Source organism: Wolffia australiana, chromosome 11 (genome assembly GCF_029677425.1).
Source record: "Wolffia australiana isolate 7733 chromosome 11, ASM2967742v1".
NCBI classification, from domain to species: Eukaryota; Viridiplantae; Streptophyta; class Magnoliopsida; order Alismatales; family Araceae; genus Wolffia; species Wolffia australiana.
In genome coordinates, this window is record NC_135845.1 from 775049 (window position 1) to 785789 (window position 10741).

At 41.9% G+C, this 10741-nt stretch overlaps 1 protein-coding gene across 1 annotated transcript; it reads left to right on the forward strand.

The window, feature by feature from the left end:
- The first annotated feature begins 5216 nt into the window (after positions 1–5216).
- LOC144709787 (Glutaredoxin family protein) lies at positions 5217–7577 on the forward strand. The gene is made up of 5 exons (XM_078583432.1): positions 5217–5371; positions 5446–5633; positions 5813–5886; positions 7167–7265; positions 7359–7577. The coding sequence occupies exons 2-5, from the start codon at positions 5479–5481 to the stop codon at positions 7430–7432; spliced, it is 402 nt and encodes a 133-aa protein (XP_078439558.1). The 5' UTR covers positions 5217–5371; positions 5446–5478; the 3' UTR covers positions 7433–7577.
- The last annotated feature ends 3164 nt before the right edge of the window (positions 7578–10741 follow it).

The window sequence follows — 10741 nt, forward strand, 5'->3', positions numbered from 1 at the left end:
TGACAATTATCCACAATGAAGACGACGACAAGAACTGTCATTGTTGACAACTAAAACTGTCATTAGGGATGGTGACAATAACTATATTCAAGTAGCACTAGAATTCTCTTTAAGGAGGATGATTGTCTACATGAAGACAGAGACTCTATTACAGTTAGTGGTGACTACAACTGTTATCATTGAAGAGGACGAAAAAGTACCAGTTGGGAGGATGAAGATTGTCATTGACAGTGACACCGACTCTCGTGGATGACTATCATTGACAATGATGACAATGACAAAGATGATGGTTAAGGCATTCATTATAGAGGACTACAACTGTCATTATAGACGACGATGATGAGTCTCACTGACAATGAGAATGACAGCTATCATTGAGGAGCATGAAAACTGTCGTCGATGAGGATGTCGGCTGTCATTGAAGGTAATAGTGACTGTTGTTGTTGTTCTCAGCGACAAAAACTATAATCGATGATAATGACGACAATGCTGACATCATCACTTATTCATGTCGAGGGTGACGTTAATGCCTGTCAACATCTACCTCACGCGTCAATGTCATTTGAAAGCAGCCGTTCAATACTGTCCCGTCTTTCCAAACTAGTCATTCATTTTCTGTACTAAAAACCTTCATGTACCATGGTCGTGGAGCTCCGCAAAGAAGAGATCCTCAGATAATAAATCTACTGGCATAGAGCTTTCATCCCTCATGCTCTTTCTCTCTCTTTCTCTTGATCTCTCTCACTCTCACTTGTTCTCTCTCTCTCTCTCTATCTTGCTCTTATTCTCTCTTTTCCTCTAGCTCTCTATATCTCTCTTGTTCTCTCTCTCTCTCTGATAGATAAATAAGGTCGTACGGAAGCTAGAGGAGGATTTAGAGATTTATGATCAACAGAATGGTAAGGAACTAAGAATGAGGAAGACACAAGAGAGAATGTTCATTTTATTCACCATGAGACAAATGCACAAGAGCATGCCTATTGATCGAGATGGACTTGAGTTTAGTTGTATTTGAACACAGTAAACCATACTTGAGCATCGTCAGATGTGCCATTGTTTTGTATCCCATCTGTCAGGTTGAACTGACAAGTCTTCTTTAACACTCTCTATCTCCCTCTCTCTCGCTGACTCTGTCGCACTTAGACTCAGTCTCTCTCTCTCTATCTCTCTATCTCTCCCTCGTTCTCTCCCTATCTCTCTCTTGTGCTCTCTCTCTCCCCCCCCCTCTCTCCCTCGTGCTCTCTCTCTCCCCCCCTCTCCTTATCTCTCCCTCGTGCTCTCTCTCCCTATCTCTCTCTCGTGCTCTCCCTCTCTACTCTCCCTCGTTCTCTCTCTCTCTCTCTCTATCTCTCCCTCTCGTCTTTCTCTCTATCTCTCCTTCGTGCTCTCTCCCTATCTCTCTCTCCCTGGCATATCTCTCTCTATCTCTCCCTCGTGCTCTCTCTCTCCCCCTCTCTATCTCTCCCTCGCATCTTTCTCTCTATCTCTCCCTCGTGCTCTCTCTCTATCTATCTCTCCCTCGTGCTCTCTCTCTATATCTCTCTATATCTCTCTCCCTCACGTCTTTCTCTCTATCTCTCCCTCGTGCTCTCTTTCTCTCTTTCTCTCTATCTCTCCCTTTCTCTCTCTCTCTCTCTCTCTCTTTCTCATTCTTTCTTTCCGTATCTTTCCCTCTCTCATATTCTCACATTCTCTATCACTCTCTCTTCTTTGTCAAAAGAGGGGTTTGGGTGGGACAGTACGGTGAGACCACCTTGTTTCCCTTACAATCTGTTCGATTTTTCATCCAAGAATAGTAGTGATGACAGAATGGTGACAATTACAAATTGGGACGAATGAATGATGACAATCGGTAGAAAAATACATGCTATGAATGCATGATTGGATGGGCGGCTGTTCATTCCGTCCCGTCTGGCCAGAAATGTCTTCTCTCGAACAAGCCTACCCCAATTAGGATTCAGCACATCATGTTGAGATTGACAAGTGGATGTTGACAGAGAGTTGATTGAATGATTGAATGATTTGTTAATCTTGCAGTCCATGCTGTCCAGTCATTGACTTATCCACGACATAAATTATGATGGTCATTGACACTGTTGTCCTGCATTTATGGGATGATTCCATCTTTCTGTCTCCCTCTTTCCTCTCTCTCTCTCTCTCCCTTTCTGGCTATGCGATTTCTTTCTTTCTTCCTTCTCCCTCGTTGGTTCCCCTTTTCCTCTCTCTCCCTTCTCTCTCGCTCTCTCATTGACTCCCTCTTTGCTCCTCTCTCTTCCTATCTCATTGGTTCTGTCTTTGTTCTCTCCCTCTCCCTTTCTCTCTCATTGGCTCCCTCTTTGCTCTTTATTTCTCTCCCTCCCTCTTCCTTTCTCTCTCATTGGCTCCTTCTTTGCTCTTTCTTTCTCTCTCTCTCTCCCTCTTCCTTTCTCTCTCATTGGCTCCCTCTTTGCTCTTTCTTTCTCTCTCTCTCTCCCTCTTCCTTTCTCTCTCATTGGCTCCCTCTTTGCTCTTTCTCTCTTCGTCTCTCTCTCTCTCATTGGCACCCTTTTTACTCCTCTCTTCCTCTCTCTCTCTCTCTCATTGGCTCCCTCTTTGCTCTCTCTCTCTCTCTCTCTCTCTCTCTCTCCCTCTCTTCCTCATTGACTCCCTCTTTGCTCTTTCTGTCTTCCTTTCTCTCTCATTGGCTCCCTCTTTGCTCCCTCTCTCTCTCCCTCTCTTTCTCATTGGCTCCCTCTTTGCTCTTTCTGTCTTCCTTTCTCTCTCATTGGCTCCCTCTTTGCTCCCTCTCTCTCTCCCTCTCTTTCTCATTGGCTCCCTCTTTGCTCTTTCTGTCTTCCTTTCTCTCTCATTGGCTCCCTCTTTGCTCTCTCTCTCTCTCTCTCTCTCTCTCTTTCTCTCCCTCTTTTCCCTCTCTCTCTCTCTTTCTCTCTCATCCGCTCCCTCTTTGCTCTCTTTCTCTCTCCCTTTCTCTCTCATTGGCTCCCTCTTTGCTCTCTCTCTCCTTTTCTCTCTCATAGGCTCCCTCTTTGCTCTCTTTCTCTCTCCCTTTCTCTCTCATTGGCTCCCTCTTTGCTCTCTCTCTCTCCCTTTCTCTCTCATGGGCTCCCTCTTTGCTCTGGCTCTCTCCCTCTCTCATTGGCTTGGTCTTGGCTCTTTCCCTCTTCGCTCTCTCTCTCTCTCCCTCTCTTTCTCGTTGGCTTACTCTTTGCTCTCTCTCTCCTCTTTCTCATTGGTTCCCTTTTTGCTCTCTCTTTCTCTCTCTCTCTCTCTCCCTTTCACTCTCATTGGCTTCCTCTTTGCTCCCTTTCTAGTTTCCTCTTTGCACTCGTTCGCTCGCCCGCTCCCTCTCTCTACCTCCCTCTTTTTTTCTCTCTATGGCTCCCTCTTTGCTCTCTCTCTGTCTCTCTCCCCTCTTTTTCTCTGTCTCCTTCTTTGATCTCTTTCCCTCTCTCTCTCTCTCTATCTCTCTCTCTATCTCTTTCTCTCTGGTTCTCATTTTGCTTGCTCTTTGTCTCCCTCTCCCTCTCTCTCTTGCTCGCTCCTTGCTCTCTCTCTCTCTCTCTCTTCCTCCTCCTTTGCTTTCTCTCTCTCTCTCTCTCTTGCTCTCTTTCTGGCCCCCTCTCTCTCCGTCCATAGTACTCTGACAATTTCAATGTCAATGATAAGCCCCACAAACATCAACTTTATCGTCAGCTAGCCATATAAATTATACTTCAGTAAGGGTTGGTGCCACTGACGGTTGGCAGACAGTTGACAAGCACCGGGTCCTACCCTCTAACCATCAACCAACTGCCATCCATCAACTTTCTACCGACCCCAATTAATTGCTATAAATTACAAATATTAAGAGCAAGACAACCAAAATTAGCGTTTACCCTGAAAGATTCTAACAATTTTAGGGACCCAAATTAAAGTCTCAAGGGTCTATAAGGTAGATGACGGATGATGGCCCATCCCTTACCGTCATCCGTCCTAAAGCCTTCATACCCTCCCGTGCTGTACCGTTCCATTCAGTCTGTTCGCGGCCCAATCCTACTTCGAACAGACTTTGTGATAGACAATTCTCCAAAGTAGGATTGGAGACCACATGACGGATCATCATCTGTTTCGTCCCAATCTATCACCCGTCGTCGTCCAAACCAGAGGATGGCTGACTGGTTGAAGACAGTTCTGTCAGTTGTCATGAGTCATCCATCTGCGATAACGGGAAATGATGGAAATTATGGGCGGACTCGGTGACAGAGATTGAAAGAGAGAATTGTGAAGGCCGAACTGTAGATCATGTGACCTGCACCAAAACTGAGAGGGTTTCCTCTTGGATAGAAGCAGATCAGCTCGCCGCATAGGTCGGCTCCTAAAGTCGCTTTTGCTCCTCGCTCCTAAAGTCACGCTTATCGCCTTCGTCAAAACCAAAGGCGCGAGTTTACGAGGCGGAGCAAAAGAGGGAACGAGAGAGGTAGTCAGATGATCAGTTAGACACCAAAGGTGGCAGCAGTGCGGCCCGTACCGTCCCGTTGAGTCCACCTGTCGTCTATTAGTATGAAATGACAGTCTATGTGATGGAAAACTGTCCAAACTAGGATTGGAGGCTGTATTACAGATCATCATCCGTTCCGTGCCAATATGTCATCTGTCATTCCCCACAACGGTGGACGGCTATCTGGACTAAGACAGTTCCATCATTAGTCATCAGTCGTCTATCCAAGATGATGGAAATAGATGGGCAGACGAGATGATGGAGAAGCAAAGAGAATTAGGAGGGAACGAGAGGGGACATATGAGGAAATAGCCCCAACAGCAGCAGAGTCTGAATACCTGAAGAAACAACGGCTCTCGGTGACGATGACGAAATGCCTACAGATGACGGTGGAGACAAAGTGCGAACGGCTGTTCAGTCTGGGCCCGTCATTCATCATCTGTCCTTCAACGTAATCGTTCGGTTCTTTTTGTGCGAATTTGTGTGAATTGTTCGTTCTGTTCGGTTTTCCGACCAGAAAAAAAATGAATTCGAACAGAACATTGCACAGACCCATGTGAGGTTCTTTTGTTCGCTTTATGCCAATTCTGTTCTTATTTGTGCGAATGTGCGAATTTTGTTCGAATTTGAAAATAAAAAAGAACAGAACAAAGAACAAGGCTGTGTGGTTTTTTTGTGCAAATTTTTTGTTCTTTTCAAATCTTACTGGTCAATGCGAAGACGTTGACTATCCGAGGAGGATATCGTTGACTGGGGAGGAATATAAGAGCGGGGGGTGGAGAATATCATAACAGATCTAAACCGATCTATAAATTTGGGCTTAGTCAACTCCTCCATTTCAAAACTTCCTCAATCTTGGCGGCGAATCTCGGCGAAGAATCGACGAAGAAGAAGGTACATTCTCTGTTCGCTTTGATCGATCTTGCGAAGAATCGTCGTCAGATTGTTGATTTGTATAATCTTTTCAGGGATCTGCTCCGATCTGTAAAAGGCCGGATCTGATGGCAATGTGCTGGCGGAGGAGCGCTTTGGTGGCCTTGACTGTGGCGCTATGTGCGTTTTTAATCTCGCCAGCAACCTCGTCTTCCGTCGATAAGTTCGTTAAGAAGACAGTGGCTTCTCACGAGATCGTCATCTTCTCCAAGTCTTACTGCCCGTACGGATTTGATTCTTTATTTTACTTTTTCCTCGCGTATTTCATCTCATGAAGTCTATTTTTGTGATCGTAATTCCTACGATTTTTAAAAGCTCTGTTTACTGGTATTCAAGATGACAGATTTGTGCGAGTAATTTGGTTGAGAACTTGTGATTGATTCTTTTCTTTTGATTTCTCAGGTATTGCAGAAGAGCGAAAGCTGTTTTCAAGGAGTTGAGCAAGGTGCCTTACGTTGTTGAGCTGGACGAGAGAGGTTTGGTCGAAAACTTAGCTCATTTTCCACGCATGGATCAATCTTCGTCCTTCTTTTATGCTTCTTCAGAAGTTTCATCTGATAAAATGTGAATAAATTGGGATTTATACTTCTTATTTTTCAAAAGAGTGCCGAGTAGAAGAAAGAATTCAGGTTGGAGACTAACTCCATTATGTTTTGAATCGCTCGTATACCAATAAAAAAATACAAATGTTTTTTTTGAGAATTTCTGCACTCCGATTTTAAATCCCTCTACCTCATTCGGATCTGCATCGTTATTAGAAATTTTCTCTACGATGTTTGAAGAGTGGGATTACCATAACCTAAAAACATCGCTGAAAAATCTTTAGGTTTTTGATCCAACGATGGTTATTTCCCATAGAAAATACTTTTTGCTGAATCAAATCCAAAACCCCCTGCTAATTTTTCATTTCTAAACTGAAAGAATTTGATTTTCGTTGACCATGCAATAAAAATGGTTGTCATTTCCATAAATATTTGATCCGATAGTTTTCTTTCCGAAAAAATAGATTTTAGCAATGATATCCTTTATCCTTGTCTTTCTGTTTTTTTCCGATTTCAACGATTTTATTTTATCAAATAAAAAAAACCATAATAGTACGTATTTTGATGTTAGATCTTGTGGGGATTTTTTGCAGACCAAATATATTTACACAATAATATCCAAAATCCACTACTCCCTGTTATTTCTTAAAAAAAAAAAAACAATTAGAGTGGTTTTTATTTCCAAATTTTTTGATATTTTGGAAATCTCTTCTTAAAATCATTATTTTTGCCCAATCGTATCCGAACCCAGAGCTTTCAAGTTTCAAAAGACTTCTATTAAAATGTATTTCCCGAAGTATAAGATCTTGGGGAAGTTTTTCCCAAAATTAAGATATTGGTGGTGTAATGTTTAAAACTTTTTAAATTAAAGTGGTTGGTATGGAATGGAATTAATCATGCTGTTGTTCTTTCTTCCCAAAACTAATCTATTTGCGAAACAATATCGGAGATCCCATCTTGTTATTATTTTAAACTCACTCATTCAAATTTCAAAAAGAAGTTCATGCTGCTGTTTTTGAATCCCGAGGTTCAGTTTAAAAAAACCTCAAACAAAGTGATTGGTATTTCCAGAGCTTATTGAGATGGAGATTTTTATCTCCCAATAACAGAATAAAGAATGAACAAATATAACAAAAAGGGAAAGAGTTTTTCTGTTTTATATTCCAGATAATGATGATGATCTGATTATAAGTTTGGATTATGGTAAACTTCAGAGGATGGAGATGATATACAGCAGGCCCTGATCAAAGTCGTGGGGAAACGAACTGTTCCTCAGGTTTTCATCAATGGAAAACATATTGGTGGCTCTGATGGTAAATTCTCTAATAAAGCTTCTTCATTTTCTTATTGATTATTTTTTTAGATTTAAATTCTTCTTAATCACTGTTCTTCTGCCGAGAATGCAGATACGGTTGAAGCTTACGCGGATGGCTCCCTGGCCAAGCTGCTAGGGGAAGAACCGAGTAAGGATGATCTCTGATTCTCCTCTACCGTCCGATCTTCGTCATTGATCTTTGTATTATTGATAGCCATTTCAGGGCTTACTTTATCTTATTCTTCCTACTGTTAACGATTGAAATCTAACATGGATGGGCCTTTTTCATGGAGGATCCCATTTGGTTAAAGGTTTGTGGCCGTAGATGGGCTGAACATGAACCAAATAGTCCAAAATATTAGAATTTGTTTGTGGAGTTGTGTGCTCCTAACATATGATCCAACAGCTGTGGCTGATCAATCTTGACCAAAGTTCAATTCGATAGAAATTTGATTGATTGATACATATTCTGGTCCACTGGGTTGATCGACATAGTGGATCGAACCATCAAGTGGACTATGTTCAAGCCTGTGAAAATAAAATAGAGCCCTCTCTTAATTAAACTATTTTATCTAACAGTTAGGATGATTTGATCTCTTGCTGTGCGAGGTTTCTTGTTGCACAGTGTGTTGTTTGAATACATTTTACACAGGCCGCAGAGCATCTGCCCCACACACAGCGCATATTGTCGAGCGTAGCAGTTGTGCTAATCCAGGGTGATTCTTTCCTTTTCATTTCTTTCATTGCTTTGTCCTTTTTATCTCTCTCATCCTCCATCTTTCTTTGTCATTTCTCATCTCTCTCTTTGATCTCTTGTCTCTCGTCTGTGTTGTTGCTCATCTTTTCTGTCTTGTTTCTCATCTCCCTCTCTGATCTCGTCTCTCGTCTGTCTTGTTGCTCATCACCTTCTCTGATCTCTTGTCTCTCATCTGTCTTGTTGCTCATCCCTTCTCTGATGTCTTGTCTCTCGTCTGCATTGTTGCTCATATTTTCTGTCTTGTTTCTAATCCCCTTCTCTGATCTCTTGTCTCTCGTCTGTCTTGTTGCTCATCCCCTTCTCTGATCTCTTGTCTCTCGTCTGTCTTGTTGCCCATCTCCCTCTCTGATCTCTTGTGTCCCGTCGGGAGGCAGGTTGACTTCTGGTTTATAATTAATTTATAATTATTAATTATAAATTGTAATTAATAATTTGTTTCCCATCCCTGTCTGATTCGACCATCAGATTGAATCAGAACCATTTAACCTATCCATCTTGAAATGACAAACCATTGATGTGAGATCCCAATCTATTTGGGTTTCCATTATGATAGCCACGTGCCCAACATCTACATCAGCATTGCTGCACCTGCATGGAAGCCTGGAGACCGCGCAAGGCCATGCATTGGTTGTGTTGTGCCTAGCGGCTATATGCCATCTAGGCGCACTCCAAACAACATTCTGCATGGAAGGGACATCTTGCTCTTAGTTGGTACCAAAATTATGCTGCACACATAGTAGGTCTACACGCTTGCTCCTTTCACAATAGTTTATAATTATGGCCACACAATGTCACCACGCAGGCCTTATGTGTAATTTTTGGGAGGTGATGCCCATACTGGTCCTACGCTATGGCTTAAAAAAAAGTTGATGCTGATCTTTGCATGGAGTACAAAATGACCAGGCATTATACTGACTTGCGGTAGGGAGACTCTGCTTAATATCACAACCTCCATATGTTGTACAGATGGTGCCAGATTAGGAGGCATTGGAGCACATCCTTTGCCAAATACCCACAGGTGCGGGATAGGCCCAAAGAGATTGACTGCGGGCACATGATTGCTAAAAGAGTAGAGCGTTAGAATTGACATTCCAGCCTCCAATCAAGGGATACAACCAGGTGGGTTAGGCATGGTTCCTTCACCCTGTTGCTGATGTGAAGGCCAAGGGCTGTTTCATCCAGGCAGGGGGAGTGCACAACCAAGCACGATCAACTTTGTAAATTCCCTTGGCAATATAGTCCGCAATGTTTTGTCATAAGGGTCAGACCCCACAGCTTCTAAATCATACTCAAATACTTGTGTTGTAATTATGAAGATTGATTTACTTGGGGGGACAAGATCAAGGGTATCACATTGCTAAACTATGAACTAAATCTCCACAAGTTTAATGACATGATGGTTTAGTAAGAGATCATCTTTGCAAAAACAAGCACTTCTGAACTGATTGTTTCAGAGATGACTTGATGTGGTGGAATTGAGCAGATACTAATAAAGAAAATCCTGAGAATTATCCTCCTGAAAATCAAGGTAGAGGTGCCCCACTAAAAATATTCGGAAGTACGCTCCTGAAATTGATGAAGCGAAAGCTGTTCCAAAGACGCAAGACACTGTGTGAGTGGAGGAAAATGTGCAACAACAGGGGGTGGTCCTTAATGACATCGACCAACAATTAATGATCTGGACTCCATACAAAAGTGCATAGACGTACGGACAGAGTTATATGACACTAAATTCCAAATGAGTTTAGTTACTAATATCTACCCAAGTCTATACATGAACCTCCGTACCTTTATTTTAAGAGACGAAAATTGTACAATTAAAAGGAAGAAACGGGGACTAAAATTATTCTCGTGTGATGTTTCTAATGAAATGAATGAGTAACTGCGATTTCCTGGTGAATTATGATGGGACCACAGTACAATAATCATTAGTCTTTCAACATGTATTCTTATTATTGAATGTATAATTTAATTATTGAAATGAAATATCGCTATCTGATCCTACTTATATGATAAGTATGACTAATATTAAGGCTGTTAGTGTGGAGATACTAAGAACATATGTGGGTGATATTTGGAGAAAGAGTTAATTAAATGGATTTGTGTAAATCCCTGAATGATATTATACAAAACATCAATCAGGTTGATTCATGTCAATGATGGACGATTATGTTTGACGTTTGCTTACGAGTCTCTAATCGTGTGATTCAAACAAACCTTCACCTAGATATAGTTACAAGCGCATATAGGTGATTGATTGGCCCAAATGGGATCTTCCGTACTATGTATAGGAGAAAGATTAAATCAAGAAAGATGATGCAACTAAATCCCTAGCCAGGGTAGTGAGGATATTGGAGAAGGCATTCTCTAATTATCGCTACTATGCATTACTACGAACCAAATGATGGATTGAGGTCTGCTGATTGACCATAGCATCCATCATTTTGGGAGTCCCACATGGATGAATGATTAGACATATATGGTAACCGATGACAATTAAAGTTCCATGAGAGAGTTTCAAACAGTAATGTTTATCTTCTTGAGCACAAGGTGTACGTTGGTACTGTTGGGTTCTAGAGGCCTTGGATGGATGAACAAATCAAAACATTCTGTAGCGGAAGCCTTGAACGGAATCAAAACAACATCATTAAAACCATGGAACAAAGTACCTTTACACTGATCACATCCATGATTTCTTGGATCCTGGAGTGAGCCGA

Excerpts from the sequence above, each read along its gene's own strand:
- LOC144709787 (XM_078583432.1), top strand. The coding sequence starts at position 5,479 with ATGGCAATGTGCTGGCGGAGGAGCGCTTTGGTGGCCTTGACTGTGGCG. Across the intron at positions 5,634-5,812 it reads TTCTCCAAGTCTTACTGCCC|GTATTGCAGAAGAGCGAAAG; the intron begins GTACGGATTTGA and ends TTGATTTCTCAG. Across the intron at positions 7,266-7,358 it reads ACATATTGGTGGCTCTGATG|ATACGGTTGAAGCTTACGCG; the intron begins GTAAATTCTCTA and ends CCGAGAATGCAG.